A 19614-nucleotide genomic window follows, 5' to 3' on the forward strand; every position below is an offset into this window, starting at 1 on the left:
TGCTCGCGACCGCTCGCGATGAGAAACTACCAGTCTACCATAACTCTTGTGGGACTGAGCTGAATAATAAATAGGACACAGAAAGTACGGAACATGCACCCTTGTACCACTGTCACAGGCAAGAAGACAACACACAAGGTCTCCTAAAGAAAACCAAGGTGCTAGACTCCTGCCTGCTCGACCTGCTGGGAGGTCCCTTAAGATGAGGGTAACTTGGACCTGGTCCTGGTTTTTAAGCCAGCAGCAGCACACATACTGGGACTTGTAGTTTTCCTTTTCTTATTTTAAACACGTGTGGTCTTTTGAAATTGTAAAGGTGCTACTCAAGACCATGGCCTTTTAGAATTGTTCCACAGTTGTGCAGAGTAGGCATTCAGTGGGCTGCAGTCGAATAAATAGAAGGTTGGGATGCGCTTCTATGAAGTAATGTATATATTGGAGCGAGCGCTGTGTTTGCCAGACCTGTAAAACAAGTTGTACACTTTTTTGCCCCTATTGTCCAGCTTCCTGTTGCTCATTTGCGTGTACTGTAATGTAACATCTCCCTGCTCTGTCGAGTGTGTATAAAACCCTGCATAGGCCGTGTTTACCCAAAGTAAGTCTGAAGAATAATAAATTAATAAATGGCAGTTTAATGCTGTACAGAAGTTGCCCATCTCTACAACTGCTGCTTGATAGGACCACACTAATAGCCTCAAAATTAAATGTGTCACATGCCCTCAGGCTATAGGTTCTGATCTTGCATGGCTGAAGCTTTGTAATTCAAGAAGACCACTACAAAGCAATTCTTTAAGGTGGCATCCTGAACACCACATGGACTTTAGTAGTGATAGAACTGAAGAACGTGACAGCTGCACCTTCCTGACTGTGCTCCAATGGGCTTTCTAAGTAGAGGCTGGCCCTGCAGTCTCCTGAACTGCTCTTTGTAGAGGGGTGGAAATGGAATGATTGATGCTTGGTCTTTGGTCCCTAGGGGCTCCCCCTTCACCTTGTAACTGGACATGTCCTGCACATGTCTGAAAGCCCTGATATGATCATGGGTATAATGCTGGTCCCAGCATCCATCTACAGTCCACCTATAGCTCACACAGCGTTTATCATGTAATGTCAAAAATGACAAGACCAAAAATACAGTGTACCATTTTAGCCTGAGGAAAAATCGTAACCCACAGGAGGGAAGTAGATATAGTTAAGGTAGAAGAGTAAGTTCTCATCCTGGCCCACACATTGCCCAAATGAGGCTGAAATGCATGTTTGAGACAATTGGATATGTTATATGGTGTGGCTGTGCGACCTCACCGTTTAATATACTTACCAACCCATTTAGGACCCTTAGGTTTAGTTTATCAAGCCTTCCTCTCATCCCTGGGTAGCTGCAACTCTGAGCAGCAAGGCTTACATGAAGGAACAAGTGTAAAGCATTTAAACAGCACAAAAACAATTGAAGAAATAGTCAAGACCCCAAACAAATCCGACACCAATTTATAAAAACAGGCTGTATTTTCAGACACCACAATGAAGATGATCTACCAGAAGGTCACTGGAGATACAGAATTTACACGGTATAGTAAATCAAAGCATTTCATTCAACTGCGCACAAGCATTGGCTAATTCAATTAATTTGGCACCTAGAAACATTTGAAGCAAATAGTTGGCCAAGTTGTAACGCTTTTGATTAGAGTTACTTGGAGCAACCAACTCTGGCAGTGAGCCAGTCAGGAGGACCATCAAGCGCCTCAGAAACAGCTAACTCCTCAGAAGAAGCAGTCTCCCAGCAGTTAGTCACTTTATCGTTGTTCAATGAATTCCCATGGAAGTGGTCCTGATGCTGAGGGTACAGGATGCTTGAAGATGCTCAAGGATGCTGTAGAAGCGACGCGGCCAATGAGGGTCTTCCTGCAGGGATTCTTCGGTCTAGGAAGGTGATATGGTGTTTATGGGCACAGGGTTCAATGTCCCACAAGGTCTTCTCCAGTTTGGCCAAAGTCCAGTTGCCAATGGACTAGCAGTCGTCTGGCATGGTGGTCATAGCCAAAACCTAACCCTGGGTTATGGGCCTGTGGAACAAGTATCAAGTTTCCAGCCCGTAATGCCAGAAGGCACCCTGCATAAATATACATCTAATGCAACCTCACATACCACAGGGCAAGTAAGTAGCTGAAAAGTCGAGGGTTCTAAAGAAAATGTTTTGAAGTGAGTTAATTAGTACAGCAATGTGTACACATGGATGTTTTTGCTAGATAAGTTAATGATGACTTTATAACAAGATATCTATTTTATTTTGCTCTACTTCTGTTAAGGTACATGGGCACTGCATGTGCAGACACCACACCCAAGGTTTGAATTGTGAGCAGTGTATGGACTTTTACCATGATCTGCCATGGAGGCCAGCTGAAGGACGCAGTAGTAACGCTTGCAAAAGTAAGTTGAAACCCCAAGTATGTGCTATTTGTCTGGATTAGTCATTGAGACACTGAAATACTTTAAAGCTAATCTGTTTCTTTTTGAAGACCTTTGTCTCCATTTGCCCTCTTGGAGGACATATGACATTACTTTGAATACCTGTTCTGCTTAGACTTCCTTAAGGACAGGAATTTTACTGTCTGCATATTAGGGGTTATAAGGTAAAACCTCCTTTTTTCCTTTATAGAATGCAACTGCAACAATCATGCCATCAAATGCCACTTTGACATGTCTGTTTACATATCAACGGGAAATAAGAGTGGCGGAGTTTGTGATGAATGCCAGCATAACACAATGGGGCACAACTGTGAAAAGTGCAAACCTTTCTACTATCAGAATCCAGATAAAGATATTCGCGACCCTAACATCTGTGAACGTGAGTATATGGTCACCCAAGTTAAAATCAAAGTGTGCCAGCTACATTGATTATTCTGGTGTACCCATCTTTCGTCTTTTTCATATTCATAGTGTAATATAGTATAATATAGTGCCTGAAAGTTAAATCAGGATGTTGTGTGTCCTGTGAATCTAGAGTAGTTTGCTTCATTCAATCTATTGTTTGTCAACAAACCACTACCCTACAAACGACGCACCTTCCCTACATACCCTCGCCTCAAACGATCCCCGAGATGGCCGACTATCCCCGTTCGCAATAACTCCCACCACCCCCGCCGTGTCCTCAACTCACTGTCTGACCGCGACCTATGCTCTCTCCTACGCTCCTATGGCCCAGGTCCTGAAAAACACATATCCAACGCACACATCCCCATACCCACAACTCACTCAAACCCTCTGAGGCTCCCAACCCATAGCAACAGAGGTTCCATCCCTAGCAACCTCAGAAAAATCCCCCTCTCTCTAGAAGGCTCGACCACCCTTCTCACTCCCAAACTCAAATGCATCCTACTCAACTGCCGATCGGCCCAGAGACACTCCTCCGACATCGCTGATCTCGTCTCAGCAAGGGAACTGGACTTAGCGATTCTGACTGAAACGTGGCTTACTGAAGCCTCTACCCCGATAATGGACATATTAGTCCCCCCCAATTATCACATCATTAGACTGGACAGGCCTGTCAAGACGGGTGGGGGAATTGCATGCATTTTTAGGAGCAACCTCTCCGTCACTAAAGCCGCCTCCCCCTCCCTTACCTCCTGTGAACTCCTCTGCCTCAATATCACCAGCGAGGGCAAACAAGTTTGTGCTTTACATCTCATCTATCACCCACCTGGCGACAACCTCATATTCACCCAACAACTCAAGGACACGATCACCTCCAATGCCGGTCGGCAGATCACCCAAATCTACTTGGGTGACTTTAACCTCCACTGGAATGATCAGAAAGACACAGAGGTGAACAGTCTCAAAACTTTCCTTAAAGCGCTTGACCTCACCTAAATATGTGATAGACCAACACACAACAAAGGTGCGATACTCGATCTCATCATCACCAAGGAGGACTCCACCAAACTGGAGGCGATCCAACCCTGTGATTGGTCAGATCACCACATTATCACCTTCTCTATTAACGAAAAAGTTAAACCTAACCCGGTTCAACCCACCAAATCCAAAATCTGGAAAAGGGACATGAAGAGTCTTAACCCCACTACACTGCCTCCCCACCTCGGCAGTCTCCTCCTTCCCCCTCCAGGTGTCTCGGATGCCCAATCACTGACCGACCACTACCTTGACTCTATGAAATTAATAGTCAATGAAGTCGCTCCACTGCAATTGAAGAGAGTCTCCAACAAAATGTCCAACCCCTGGTACGATGGCAGACTCAATGACGACAAGCGCACTATGCGAATGGCAGAGCGTACTTGGAGATCTGACCCCTCATCACTGCATCTAAAAACGCTTAAAAAGAAGAGAAATGACTACTTTAGGAAAATAAAGCGCACAAAGTCAGACTTCTTTAGCCGTCTACTGGACCAAGCAAAAAACAGGCCAAGAAAACTGTTCGAACTAATCAAGACTCAAACAAAGTCACAACCCTTACAATCAAACAAAGCAACAAGCAACACCCCACACTGTGAAGCCTTCTCTTCTTTCTTTAAGCAAAAGACCGACAACATAAGAAATGACCTCGTCATGGATTTAAGCCGATTCCCCAATCACACCAGAATGTCTAACATTCAACCTAAAAACAATGCATCATGGCTGCACTTCGACAGCTACACGGAAGAAGCTATACACAAACTACTCTGCACTCTGAAGCCCTCTAATCACCTCACAGACCCCCTACCTGCTAATGCAGTAAAAGACTTCACCCCCTTGCTCCTCCCTCTTTGGACCAAAATCATCAACAGCTCCCTTCAACAAGGTCTCATCCCAGACTCCCTCAAGGTGGGGCAAGTCACACCTATACTCAAGAAACCCACAGCTGACCCGTCTGACCTGAACAACTACCGGCCTATCACCAATATCCCCACCCTGGCCAAACTGCTGGAGAAATGTGTCCAACTCCAATTAACAAAACACATTGACCAATTTGACCTCCTTAATACTCACCAATCAGGCTTCCGAGCGAAACATAGCACGGAAACAGCTATGACACACATAATTGATGACGCCCTCCAAATCCTTGACCGCAATGATTCCTGCCTCCTCATCCTTCTTGACCTATCGTCAGCTTTTGACACGGTCAAGCATGAGAACTTATTGGAGCTGCTAAGCACTAGAATGGGTCTTTCGGGAACTGTTCTCAAATGGTTTTCTTCTTTCCTTCATAACCGGTCGCAGAAGTTCAAGATCGACAATGTGCTATCTAAACCAGTGCCTGCAGATCTAGGTGTCCCACAAGGATCCTCCCTCTCCCCCACACTGTTCAACCTCGTCATGGAACCACTCGCCACCTTGCTCCAAGCATCCAATGTTCAATTCCATATGTACGCCGATGACACACAACTTTACCTAAAGCTACAATCCCCGGAAGATATCAAACTACTGAATTCCACACTTAGCAACACTCAATCCTGGTTGGCCGTTAATCACCTCAAACTAAATGCGCTGAAAACTGAGTTCCTACTCATCTCACCCCCGGCGAAAACTTCCACCACCCAATCGTGGCTCAATAACCTAACAGCACTCAATGTCCAACCTACTATCGTGGACTCAGCGAAATCCCTAGGCATCACAGTTGACGCCAAGCTCAACATGCAACAACACTTTAGCAAAGCCACAAAAGGGGCTAATTTCCAAATCAACACACTGAGGAAACTCAAACCCTTCCTCCCTGCCAAAGACTTCCAAACTGCTGTACAAGCTTTAGTCATCCCTCGCATAGACTACGGAATTGTGGCCCTCAGCGGACTCCCGCTATCCACAACAGCACCCCTAAGAGCCTCCCTGAACGCTGCCGCGAGACTCATTACTGGCTCAAGAAAACATTCGCATATTTCCCCAGACTTAAAGTCTCTAAAATGGCTGCCTTTTGAAGCCAGAATACAGCTAAAAATTGCAATAATGACACACTCGGCCGTGCACCACTAAGCACCCAACTACCTCGCGCAAAAGCTGTCTATTTCAGGAGGGTCGAGATCCAAGCGTAGTACAAAAAATCTACTTCTGAAACCTAGTAGATTCCGGAAAGAAAAAACATACAAGCGCTCCTTCTCAGGAATGGCACCCAGGATTTGGAATGCGCTCCCTCCGGAAACCAGGCTTATCTCCTCCACTGCACTCTTCAAGAAAGAGGTGAAAAGAATCCTTCTGGCCAAGATCTCCTGAACCTTACAGAGACTGGATCTGAGTCTCTGCATCGCGCTGTATCACTGATCACCTTGCCCTTTGGCGCTATCCTCCTACCTAGGGGGTATTCTCTTTCTAACGACCAATATATGCTACGCTTTGTTGTATTTATATTACTTGTTTACCTGACTGTATTTTGATATGTTTCTGTACATTATTGTTAGCTTCTATGTTTAGTGATTACTATATTGCTCCCATTATATTGTTCATTCCTGTTGCCCTTGCCCCTGTCTCTGTGAAGCGCTCTGATATCTGTAAGGATCTTGTTCGCGCTATATAAAACTTTGAATAAATAAATAAATAAATAAATAAACCATCCCGGCCCAGTTTACAGACCTTTTATACATGACATAAAAACTAAGTATGCAAAAAGTGTCATCTGTGTCCTCGATAGGACAGAGCCCAACTCACAGATATTAGTAGGCGCAGATAACAGTGCTGGAAAATCCACCAGAAGTCCTATTCTAGTTTGAAACATTGGAGTGCTGATTATGGACTTGGGGGTTGTGGCCACTGTGAATGTTAGAAGCATGAACAACGTAATAGTTTTTTGGGTGTTCGTAAACATGTTCATTGGCTTTTCCTACCATAATAGCAGACGTAATGTAACTTGCAGGCTGTGCGCACGATTAGACCAACCCTATCCAGTCCGAAAAATTGTCCAATGAGCCAAATATAGTGCCTTTCTGCATGTACTTGTTTATCATTACTCTTTTGGCATTATAATTGCTAAGCAGGATGCAGATTTTTGAATTGAAGTTTGTACAGATGCTGGCTGTAGTTAAGTTAATTAAGTCTGTTTTTGCAGCGTGAATCTTTCTGGATTCACTATGCTGTGCATTATTCCGCGGTCTTGTGGTTGGGTCCGGATTCGTAGTCTTTTCTTTGTTTTTTTTTTTTTTTTTTTCTCTTTGCCCAGGTGGGCGTCGGCGTCACACCCCCTTTGGGTGTATTTCCGGTGACGTCGGCATGCTTCCTGCGGAAGCTCCCACTCTTGGGCGCCATCTTCAGATTCTTTTTTTCCGCGGTCGGGTCTGGATCGTTCCCGTTTGGGCTCCAGACATTTTTGGAGAAAGAAGAAAGAAAATACAGAAAAGACGAGGAGAAGTCATCTGAAGACTCCAGGGGACTTCACCGACGAAAGACAAGCAAAGATAAGGCGTTTTCCATCCAGATCTTCGACGACCGTCGACGAACACGCGACCAGAGAGGCCCTGGACGCTCGAGGATGGACAACACGCCGTTCAAGTTCTGCCGTAACTGCCACCACAAGTACGCGCAGAAGGACCAGCACCCGGTATGCAACCTTTGCCTACCGGTGGACCACGAAAGCGGAGACTGCAACGCCTGTTCCGCCTTCACCCCGAAGACCCTTCGTGTGAGAGAGAGGCAGAGGGTAGCACACGCCGCCCTGCAGGGGAAGGCCCCGACCCCGTCGCTCTACGAGCTGGGGATGTCCTCCGAGGAAGAAGACAACGCTGCCGCCGAAGACGACAGCTACACGGTCGTAGAGACCGATTACACGAAGACTTCTGACAAGGTAGGAGACTCTTCGGCCCCCAAGAACCCGAGAGACTCTGAGTCTCGAAAAATCGAGGGCAAGACCCCGAAAGCGCCGACGCCAAAAAAGGCGGCGTCCGCGACTACTCCCAGGCCCAGCGGATCCTCAGAGAAGGAGTCCCCGGCGCCGAGAGCTGCTGATCAGCAGAAGACGTCGAAAATCGTCCCCGAAAAGGATCGATCGACGAGGGAGAAAGACCCGAAACTGTCGACGACGACCAGAGACCCGATATCCGGTTCGACGTCGAAAACTTCGACTCCGAGAGGCACGGCGACGAGCCATCCGTCGAAGAGAGCGGCGGAACCATCCGACGCGGAACACGCGGCCGAGATGGAAAAGAAAAGAAGGCGCCTCGAGGCAGAAATGGAGAACTTCATGCAGCGGAAAAAAGATTTCGACGCAAGGATGAAGGCCTTCACGATCCCTCACAAGACCAAGCCACCAGTGCTGGAGGCGGTCGAGGAGGAAGAAGAAGAGGTCGCCGAAGTCACCGAGCAAGACCAGGACGTCGAGGTGTTCGACGACCAGGAGGAGTACGAGAATCCCCACGAGAGCTACAGCTATGGGGAGGAAGATGAGGGCAGGACAGACACAGAGTCGGCGCCCTATGACCTTCAGGAGGTAGATTACATCGATGTCGACACCGACAGCCCGGAGGAGGTGGTCGACACCTACCCCTCGAGGCCCTCGCCGCCGGACGACATCGGGGCCTACAACGCGGTGATACAATCTGCCGCAGCAGCTTTCAAGCTCAAGCTCGACGAAGAGAAGCAGAAAGCAGACTTCCTTCTGGAAACATTGCTCCCAACACAAACGAGGAGCCAGTTCCTCCCGATGCTCGAGAGCGTCTTGGCTCAGGGGAAGGAAGCTTTCAGGGAGCCCGCAACATGCAAGGCAGTAACTCCCAGAACTGAGAAGAAGTACAAGCATGCCGCAAAGGACCCGGCCTACATTCAGGGCACGGTCTCCGCAGACTCCATTATCACGGCCACAGCAAGGAGGAGGGCTAACGTACCCACTACCTCGGGCCCGCCACCGGATAAAGAGAGCAAAAGGATGGATCTGGTGGGCAGAAGGATCGAACGGAATGCCGCGACCCACTGGCGCATGGCTAATTCCAACGCCCTGGTAAACAGACACATGTACCAAATCATGGAGGGACTGGGGCAGTTGGTGAAGGACTTGCCCCAGGATGCCAAGCAGAAAGCCGAAAAGCTAATTGAAGAGGGGAAGAATGCTGCAAATTCTTGCCTTAAGACGGCCCTGGATGGGGCAGACACCGCCAGCAGGCTCATGATGATGGGCGTCACGGAAAGGAGACACGCCTGGCTCAGGATATCCGGTTTCAAACCGGAGGTGCAACACAGCATCCTGAACACACCATTCAACGGCAGTACGCTTTTCGGACAAACAGTTGATGAGCAACTCAGCCAACTTAAGAAGGATAACGAAACAGCAAGATCCATGGGAGCATTGCAGTTCAGAGGGAACAAGAGGGGCACCCCGTCACGGAGGCCCGGCGGAAGAGGCGGAAACCAGCCAGGTACATCACACCAGGCTTTCCAGCAAACGCACCAGGCAGACTCGCAGGGTCAGCAGGGCCATCAGAAACAGCCCTGGCAGTACCAACAAAGAGGCCAGTCCTTTCGAGGGAGAAATGGACGGGGACAAAATAGAAGAGGGGGCCAGCAGCCCACCTCCAAGTGACTTCAAAAAAATCCGTGTGCCCACCCACAAAAAAGATCCCAGGGGGCAGCACGTACAGATGGGTCAAGACAAACTAGACACCTACGACCACAGGACACCAGTGGGAGGAAGATTAAGATTCCACCTCCAGGAGTGGAGAGGAATCACATCAGACAAATGGATCCTCAACATTATCCAATTCAGATACTGCATAGAGTTGGAGGCGAGGCCAACAAACAGAAAACCAAGAAGAAAGCCGCTAGCAAGCAAGCAGCTGCAGTGCCTTCAGGAAGAAGCAAAAGAACTCCTGCAGAAGCAGGCCATAGAAAGGGTACCCTTCAAGGAAAGAAACACAGGAGTATACTCAACATACTTCCTGGTACCAAAAGTAGACGAGACAATGAGGCCCATTCTCGATTTACGGTTCGTGAACAAATTCATAAGAACGCAAAAATTCAAAATGACCTCCCTGCAAGAGGTGCTCCCACAGTTGCAGACCGGGGACTTCATGGTCACTATAGACCTCAAAGACGCATACCTGCACATCCCAATGAACAGGAAGCACAAGCACATGCTCAGGTTCACCGTCGGAGAAAGCCACTACCAGTTCACGACACTGGCCTTCGGTCTAAAATCGGCACCAAGAGTTTTCACAAAGTGCCTCGCAGCAGTCGCAGCGCACCTAAGAAGGCAGGGAATACATGTATACCCTTACCTGGACGACTGGCTGGTGAAAGCAAACTCATACCAGAAATGCAAGCTGCACGCACATACAGTGACCAGCACGCTCATAAACCTGGGGTTCTCCATCCATTGGAAGAAATCATCAATGGAGCCGGAACAAGTGAAGATCTTCCTGGGAGCACAGATCAACACCTTACAGGGCAAGGTGTTCCCCAGCGAGAAGAGGGCGAGGGCGCTGGTGAAGGAAACTCGCCTCTACCGGAAGGGACAAGCTCGGACAGTGAGGACGGCGAGCAAGATCATGGGGATGATGGCATCATGCATCCACCTGGTACCGAATGTACGACTCCACATGAGACCCATTCAAGAATGGCTACAGGAGCAATGGTCACAAGCTACAGGCAGTTGGGAGGATCTAGTGGTTGTAACGCACGCAGTGCAGAAGGAGATGACATGGTGGACCATGGAGAACATAGCAAGGGGAAAGCCTCTAACGCCCCCAACGCCAACAGTGACCATCACCACAGACGCATCCCTGAAGGGATGGGGCGCTCACATGGAGGAGCTCAAGGTGAGGGGACTGTGGACACCGACGGATGCCACAAAGCACATCAATTACTTAGAATTGAAGACAATCTTCCTTGCACTGAAGGCCTTTCAAACAAGACTGTACAAGCACAGGGTATTGATACAAACAGACAACACCACTGCGATGTTCTACATCAACAAGCAGGGGGGCACACAGTCCGCACCGCTTTCAACGCTGGCGCAGGAGATATGGAGATGGGCCATCCCTCTCAAGATAGACCTGCTAGCCATACACCTACCAGGGAAGGACAACATACAAGCCGATTGGCTCAGCAGGCAGACATCGGCATCCCACGAGTGGGAGCTCAATGCTCAGGAGACAAGATACCTGTTCGACAGGTGGGGGACACCATCGGTGGACCTGTTTGCCACACGCCAGAATGCAAAATGCCAAAACTTCGCATCCAGGCAGCCCGAGGAGGGGACACTGGGGAATGCCCTATGGATAGATTGGTCAAGGACATTTGCCTACGCCTTTCCCCCGATACCACTGATGCACAGAGTACTGAGCAAGTGCAGAGCGAGCAACATGACACTGATACTGGTCGCACCGCAGTGGGCGAGGCAGACCTGGTACTCGCAGATCATGGAGATGACACAGTGTGCACCCCACAGATTCAGCAGGAGGAAAGATCTACTGTCCATGCAGAACGGAGAGGTACTGCATCCAGAGCCAGAGAGCATGAGCCTAGTAGCGTGGCTCCTGAGGACATAGAGTTCGCACATTTGAGACTACCAGAAAGCACCCTGAGGGTACTTCGGGAGGCACGAAGGCCCAGCACTCGAAAGTGCTACGTTGCGAAATGGAAAAGATTCACAATATGGTGCAGACAGGAAAGACTCCACAATAAGATGAAGAGGGACTCCACAGTGCTAAGGTACCTGACGCACTTACTGGAGAAGAACCTTAGCTCATCCTCGTTAAGAGTTCACTTGGCAGCGATAGTAGCCTACACAAGGGGAGAAACGTGCAGGAGCTTCTTCACATCACAGGTGGTGAAGAGATTCCTAGAAGGAGCGAAAAGGATCGCACCACCCAAGCGGGTGCCGCCACCTGCATGGAACTTGAACACAGTCCTAACGGAACTCATGAAAGAGCCCTTTGAACCACTTCACAAGGCCTCCCTAAAGATGCTAACTATGAAAACAGCCTTCCTGGTTGCGATAACGTCCTTACGCAGAGTAAGCGAGCTTCAAGCGCTGACGCTACAAGAACCATACATACAAATACACAACGATAGAGTTGTGATGAGGACTGACCCACACTTCATGCCGAAGGTGGTATCCAATTTTCACATGAACCAGTCTATACAGATACCGAGTTTTTTCCAAAAACCCACAACCAGCGCAGAGAGAGCTCTGCACACCCTGGACGCCAGAAGGGCAGTCATGCACTACATTGAAAGGACAAAGGGGCACAGGAAAACGAAACAGTTTTTTGTGTCCTTCGCAAACAGCTTCATGGGCAAAGCAGTAACCAAAAGGACCATTGCACGATGGATCGCACAAACAATCCAACTCTGCCACAAACGGGCAGGACAGGAACTGGCTGAGGGGACACGTGCCCACTCCACCAGGAAGAAGGGCGCTACAATAGCCTTCCTGGCTAACACACCCATAGAGGACATATGCCTGGCGGCAACATGGGCTTCGGTGCACACGTTCACGAAGCACTACTGTGTGGACATACAAATGAACAAGGAAGCTCAAGTGGGACAGAAGGTGCTACAGCACATATTCAACACCCAACGCTCATCTTCCACCCAGCCGCCACAGAGATGAGAAACCGCTACAAAATCTATGCACAGCATAGTGAATCCAGAAAGATTCACGCTGCAAAACGAATAGTTTTCTTACCTGTCGGTGTAGTTTTGCAGCTTGAAGATCTTTCTGGATTCACTAGCGAACCCACCCACCTCCGCCAGAAAGATGAGGCTGGAGAGAGAAGAGGTGGTTAACTAAAGAATAGACTTTGAAAATACAAAGCGGTAAATACAAACTAAGAAGAACATTGCCATTACTTCGGAAACGAAAGAAACACGGAAAAAAAGAACCCGAAGATGGCGCCCAAGAGTGGGAGCTTCCGCAGGAAGCATGCCGACGTCACCGGAAATACACCCAAAGGGGGTGTGACGCCGACGCCCACCTGGGCAAAGAGAAAAAAAAAAAAAAAAAAACAAAGAAAAGACTACGAATCCGGACCCAACCACAAGACCGCGGAATAATGCACAGCATAGTGAATCCAGAAAGATCTTCAAGCTGCAAAACTACACCGACAGGTAAGAAAACTATTCGTTACTGTCACTGAGCAAATGCATGACTAAAACTATTCCACCATTTTTGAGTAGGTGGAAATGTTGAATGGAACCCTCTGGTCATAGGCAACTGAAGGTATGTGTCTGTAGAGGCTACTATGTAATCTGCCCTTCTAGTATTCTAGGTAACATTTCTCTTTTGTTAAGGTTGACAAAGCAAGGTCCCAGTATGAAACTAAGGAAGGAAAGGAGCAGAGCTTGCTTTAGAGCAGAAGGGAATCTTGCCTTCATGTCTAGACCAGTCTTTGTCAATGTTTTAGTTTATGGTTAAAAGGAGGGAAAGGTGATCAACTGTTGTTTTAAAGATGGATCTGATGCCCAGGTAAGTGAAATTCAAGTTAGAGAAGATGCACAATGGTTAGAGTGGACTATGAGGTAGTTGTATGCACTTTTTTTTCTTCTGGAACATATTGTATATGGGCCTATCAAGTGCCTTGTTTGGCTCGCAGCATGGCTGTTGTATTCATTGCCACAAGAGATTGATCTAAGAGTTGAGTCAAGTAAGCCATGTAATCTTTCTGGTTCTCTCAGTGGGCTTATAGGTGTGCCTGTCCTTTGTGAACTTCAGGCAGGATGTGGCTACAGTGAAAACTGTACAGGTCACCGTGAACCTCGTGTGACCATGAACAGAAGGATTCATTTGCTGCTAGGCACATTTTTAGACCGTCATTGCGCTCCACGTTCAGGCATATGAGTGCCTACTTGTGTATTTAAATACCAGTGCAGGTTTGGTGGTGCAGAGAAAGGTGGATTGTAAAATCTGTCTGCTGAACAGAGAATGGGTGATAGATCAGTCAGAGAGCGCAGCAGGCCTTGTGATAGAATTGTATTTAATATGCTGTATTTTTTAATTGGACATTCTTGGCATTGGTGAGGCATAAGACGGGAAGGCTCATTGTCTCCATGACCACCACTCAATCCCTGCATTGTGCATAGGAAGTGCACAATATCCTTCGTTGTTCAATAAAAATTGGTGTGGTTGTTCCAACCATTTAACCAAAGCTACTCTCATTAAATTGTGGCTATCTGCAGTTACTTTTTTTTTTTATAAATGCCCATTTCCATACTTGATGATGAGGGAAGTGCATAATGTTTGTATTTTTTGTAGGATGTGACTGTGATCCAGCTGGTTCCCTGAATGGAGGAATTTGTGATGGGTATTCTGACTTTTCTGTTGGTCTGATTGCTGGACAGTGCCGTTGTAAATATAATGTGGAAGGAGAACGTTGCGACCAATGCAGGGAAGGGTTCTACGAAATGAGTGCCGACAACCCACATGGATGTCAATGTAAGTACAATATATATATTTGTTTTGAATATTGCTAGGCAGATTAGAATCATTTTTTTAGTGAGTGAGGCATCTGTATTTTTGTACTGATTTAATCTGAAAAAGAAAAGATGTACTTACTTTAACAAGCAGTAGGATGACAAAATCTAAGTTGGGCCTGAGAATGGTTGGAAACAGTAAGCATCAATAGATTTTTATAGACCTGGCCAGACGCATGAGATCTTACACATCCCTACTCCTGAATGAGAGGAGAGACTGCACAGAGATTGGGGTTTGCTAGGGTGTTTTTTTTTTATCCTAATGAAGCAAGAAAGGTGATGGATTGTTTATTTGGAGATGCCTTCGATAAAGTAAATGAAAGAATTGAAGGATAGGTAGTGGACCATGAAGAAAGCATTCTAAAGGGGAGGCTGAAATGAAAGTCGAGCAGTTGGCATAAGTAGAAAAAGAAATAGAAGCACACCATAGCAGGCCATGGATAGTTGGTGATTTCAGAGACAAAAAAGTATTTTTAGTTAGAAGCTGGGGTAGTAAAGACAGCTGATAAGTGTTTAGAAGTCTGTTGACTACATGTGGTTCAGGGCTGAGTTGATGGCAAATAGTGACTGCTTGTATAGTGTATGTCTTTTAGAAATGGTGGTATTTCCTAATGTGTAGATATGAGGCATGCAGATACAGATGGATGCGGTCATCCATGGCTGAGAGGGGGCTGGTGGGTATGAAGTTATGATTAGCATAACAAATTTTAAAGCGGAGATGTTGGCTTTGTGGGTTGATTTTAAAGAGTCTGCTAGGGATGGTTCAAGAAGGTGAGATAAGAGAGGGTATATCTGAGGACAAACCAGAAATGAAGCAGTGAGGTGTGGTAAACTGTGTGACTATGGCACAGAGATAGACATGTGGATGAGCAAGAAATTGCAAAACATTGGATCAAGTGTTAGAAAGGAGTGAGTGGAGGTGGAGAAGAGTAAAAGATCCAGGAATGTGCCATTGGAGTGAATGATCAGATGGCGGATGGCCCCATGGGTGTAGTTCAAAAGTAGCCCATCAAGTTAGTAGCTTGTAGGAATGATTCTTTTTTGTAAAAGTTGAAGTCGCTGGCCATTATGAAAGGTGATAGTGGATTGATGATAAGCAACCATAGGTAAGATCAATAAAGAGCATGTGCCAAGATGCAGGTTGCGTGGACGATGAAGAAATGTACTCAAATGACTTTCGGGGGAAACTTTAGGAGATGAGCTTATTTTTGCTACATTTGTTCCTTGTGGACTGTTAGGACTGCTGTTTTGGCAAAGTAATTTAGCTAAGCCCAAGTTTAGTATAGGACAGTGCAAGGAAGAGGGAAATGTTTGGACTGAGTGGAATAGGGGATAAATATGGTTCGGTTGCATACCTGGATTGAGCTAGAGAAGAGACAAGATGATACCTTGGAGTTGGGTTTCTGCAGGAGCAGGGATTGTGTTGAAACAATATAAAGTTTGCCTGGCCGCTTTCTGGTTGACCTGGCAGCTAGAGGTAGACCAGGAATAATATTGGAAGGGTTAATTTTGGGTTATGGTAATAAGGGACACGAAAAGAATTGTCGCAGAAAGAATACAATGTCCTATTGATCAGAGAAAAATAATTACTTGGTGGTAGTATTTCTTTCATATTTATGTATATTAAAAAGGAGCATACCCTAAATTAAAATATGTAGTTAGAATTAGTCTTTGTATGTACTAAAAATATTTTTTTCAATTAAAATAAACAAACATTTATGTCCTAATAATACCTTTTCTCTGCCTTTGTGTTATAAGCTTGTGAGTGTAATCCCTTGGGAACAGCTCCTGGAGGAAATCCATGTGATTCAGAAAGTGGAAACTGCTTCTGCAAACGTCTCGTTACAGGAAAACACTGCGACCTCTGTCTGGTTAGTAACGTTGTTCAACTATTGCAATTATTTATTTGCATTCTTTCTTATTCTGTAAATTTACAAGGGCAAATTTTGCTGCGTTTAACCTGAATACAGTAGGAATAATTTGAATTAATGAGAGCATAGAATTGCCATTCAGTATGGCCATCTACTTTTGGCTGGTGTGTGCTTTCCCACAGACCAGATTTTGTTTAGCAGCATCTTATTGTGTGTATTCTGTTCATTGTGAGGATTTCTTAAAAGGAATTGAAGTCCTTTTTTTGTAACATTGGAGACCTGGTTATGTTTTTGTTAGTCTAAATCATTTTCGTAGTGAGTTTTGTTAGTTTTGTCAATGTTGGTGGAAGGTGGCTCTTTGAACCTTATCGTGTGGCATCTTTATCCAACAGAAATGTGATTGTCCATTTCATGGCAAGTAGGGTTAGACGGAGTAGTGGAGTGGAGTATAGGAGAACACATTGCTGATTTTGCAGGATCGCTTAATGTAGCTGATGTTCATATTTCACTGTTGCCTAAAGGTTCGTGAGCTTTTTTCAGTTGATTTATTTATTGAATCAATCAATCAAGAGAAACACTGCCTTCTGTGAAACCGAAGCAATGCATTGTTGGCTTGGTTTCAGACTCTTTCATTTTCCTTTTATGCTGCGTGAAAGCAAAGGTGTAGGATTGTCTTTTTGAGCATGTTCTTTTGAGTTGTGAATGGGTGGTTGACCGTTTTTTTTTGTATTCACCATAGCTCTTTCAAGCGGTTACAATTTTGAGCATATGTAATGGTTTGTCTGGTGTGTTCAGCTAGGATGTAGACAAGATGGTATTGAGTTTTGGGAAAGGTGTGTAAAAATAAAATTGATCTTTGTCTGGCATATGGTGTACTACTTTTAATACCTAATGTTCGATTGTCAGTGGCGGGCTTAGTTACTTTGTGTTTAGATGTGTTGTAACTTGAAAGATACTGCCATTGTTACTCGTTTTGGCTCTAACAATAGGGAACGTAAAAATTGATAGACTTTGTGGTCCTCTTTTAAGACACAAGTGAATGATGGGAAAAGTCTTATGTATTTATACCAGGTCAAAAATAATGTGTTAGCTCCTTTGCATAGGATTATTTGTCTAGAATCTCGCTATGGTATGTTTTTTTCACAGGGGCAACTTCTAAAGATTCTTGGTGCATTGTGCCTTATAACCTTTCTTGTTTAGGCCTTTGACGTCGTATTTCGTTTGCTTGATTGGCATTACTAAATCGGAGTGAGGCGAACTATGGTGCATTGTAGGCACCTATCAAGGATGCCTCCGAGTAATCCAGTTTGGTACTGTTGGAGCTGTTCCGTAACTGCAAATATAATGCCCATGGGTGGTGAGGACATACTTCAGAAGAGAGCTTTTAGGCCTGGAGTACGAATGGGCATCTATTGATTCTTGGAAATTGGATCTGTGTAACCATGAGTAGACACTCTGTTGCAGACCTCAGGTGGCGTGTTTGGTGATGTTTAGATTGGAGGCATTCAGATGACATTTAGCATTAATTTTGCTTAGTACGTTGAATGCTGTTCTGAGAAAATAGGGTAGGTAAAGTAGTGGACGCAATGTGGGTTAATGTAATTTCATGTCTTGATGAGGAGTAAAGGTCTGACAGCCGAGTTTTGTGTTTGTGCGCCGTTATCATTGTTATTATTGTTAATTACTAATTCCATAGAGCACAACCTACTATTAGTGTGGCATTGCTGCAAAGACTAGGTAGAAGCTTTTGGTATAAGGCTAGTAAAGGGACAATGTGTGACAGTCCACACGGACTACAGGCAATACCAAATGTAGGGTTTGCTTCCTCTAGCAACATTTAAAAGTACAATATAACTTTACATTGAGTCTTCAGCAGAGCAAAAGAGGCAATAATCGTTTATTTTATTCTACAAATGGAGAATCATCTTCCTAAATATTATTTTTCAGCAACATAGTTTTACAGAGGACAGTGAACTAGGGTATTCAAATAAGCTGGGCTGTGCTCTGAACTCCCAAAAAATTGAAGTGAAGCTTCTATTTGCAAATGGGTAACTTGGTCTTCTTAACACAACCTGCATGTAGAGCGTCACATTTGAGATGCCACCCTAGTGTATTGTTTGATTTCAGACGGTGGCAAAATATTTCAGTTTTGATCTTGTACAAAATTGAGTGGTTGAGCTTCCAGACATTGTTGTGGGATTCACAGCTTGTGAGCGGACTCCTCCTCAGTTGGATTCACCCAACCATGAAACTTTCAGTTGGTCTAGATGTCTGTTAACACAAGTGTGCCAGTCACTGCCAGTAACCATTGTTGATAACCGGCTGCCTTCAAGGCACACCAGTGAGCAATGGAGCCAATAGCAGGTCTGGTCTGGCAGGTCCAAATGTTAGTTTGGTTATTTTGCTTTTACCTTTTTGCAGCGTGAATCTTTCTGGATTCACTATGCTGTGCATTATTCCGCGGTCTTGTGGTTGGGTCCGGATTCGTAGTCTTTTCTTTGTTTTTTTTTTTTTTTTTTTTTTTCTCTTTGCCCAGGTGGGCGTCGGCGTCACACCCCCTTTGGGTGTATTTCCGGTGACGTCGGCATGCTTCCTGCGGAAGCTCCCACTCTTGGGCGCCATCTTCAGATTCTTTTTTTCCGCGGTCGGGTCTGGATCGTTCCCGTTTGGGCTCCAGACATTTTTGGAGAAAGAAGAAAGAAAATACAGAAAAGACGAGGAGAAGTCATCTGAAGACTCCAGGGGACTTCACCGACGAAAGACAAGCAAAGATAAGGCGTTTTCCATCCAGATCTTCGACGACCGTCGACGAACACGCGACCAGAGAGGCCCTGGACGCTCGAGGATGGACAACACGCCGTTCAAGTTCTGCCGTAACTGCCACCACAAGTACGCGCAGAAGGACCAGCACCCGGTATGCAACCTTTGCCTACCGGTGGACCACGAAAGCGGAGACTGCAACGCCTGTTCCGCCTTCACCCCGAAGACCCTTCGTGTGAGAGAGAGGCAGAGGGTAGCACACGCCGCCCTGCAGGGGAAGGCCCCGACCCCGTCGCTCTACGAGCTGGGGATGTCCTCCGAGGAAGAAGACAACGCTGCCGCCGAAGACGACAGCTACACGGTCGTAGAGACCGATTACACGAAGACTTCTGACAAGGTAGGAGACTCTTCGGCCCCCAAGAACCCGAGAGACTCTGAGTCTCGAAAAATCGAGGGCAAGACCCCGAAAGCGCCGACGCCAAAAAAGGCGGCGTCCGCGACTACTCCCAGGCCCAGCGGATCCTCAGAGAAGGAGTCCCCGGCGCCGAGAGCTGCTGATCAGCAGAAGACGTCGAAAATCGTCCCCGAAAAGGATCGATCGACGAGGGAG

General features: G+C 46.3%; 1 protein-coding gene across 1 annotated transcript in view; it reads left to right on the plus strand.

Moving 5' to 3' along the window:
- LAMB1 (laminin subunit beta 1) overlaps positions 1-19614 on the plus strand; it is a 298596-nt gene that overhangs the window by 95484 nt on the left and 183498 nt on the right. Inside the window, exons 8-11 of the mRNA XM_078680114.1 lie at positions 2301-2421; positions 2651-2839; positions 14156-14335; positions 16132-16244. Coding sequence (XP_078536240.1) covers positions 2301-2421; positions 2651-2839; positions 14156-14335; positions 16132-16244 — 603 coding nt within the window. The remainder of the gene's footprint in view (positions 1-2300; positions 2422-2650; positions 2840-14155; positions 14336-16131; positions 16245-19614) is intronic.

The sequence above is a fragment of the Lissotriton helveticus genome, chromosome 1_1 (genome assembly GCF_964261635.1).
Source record: "Lissotriton helveticus chromosome 1_1, aLisHel1.1, whole genome shotgun sequence".
Lineage (NCBI taxonomy): Eukaryota > Metazoa > Chordata > Amphibia > Caudata > Salamandridae > Lissotriton > Lissotriton helveticus.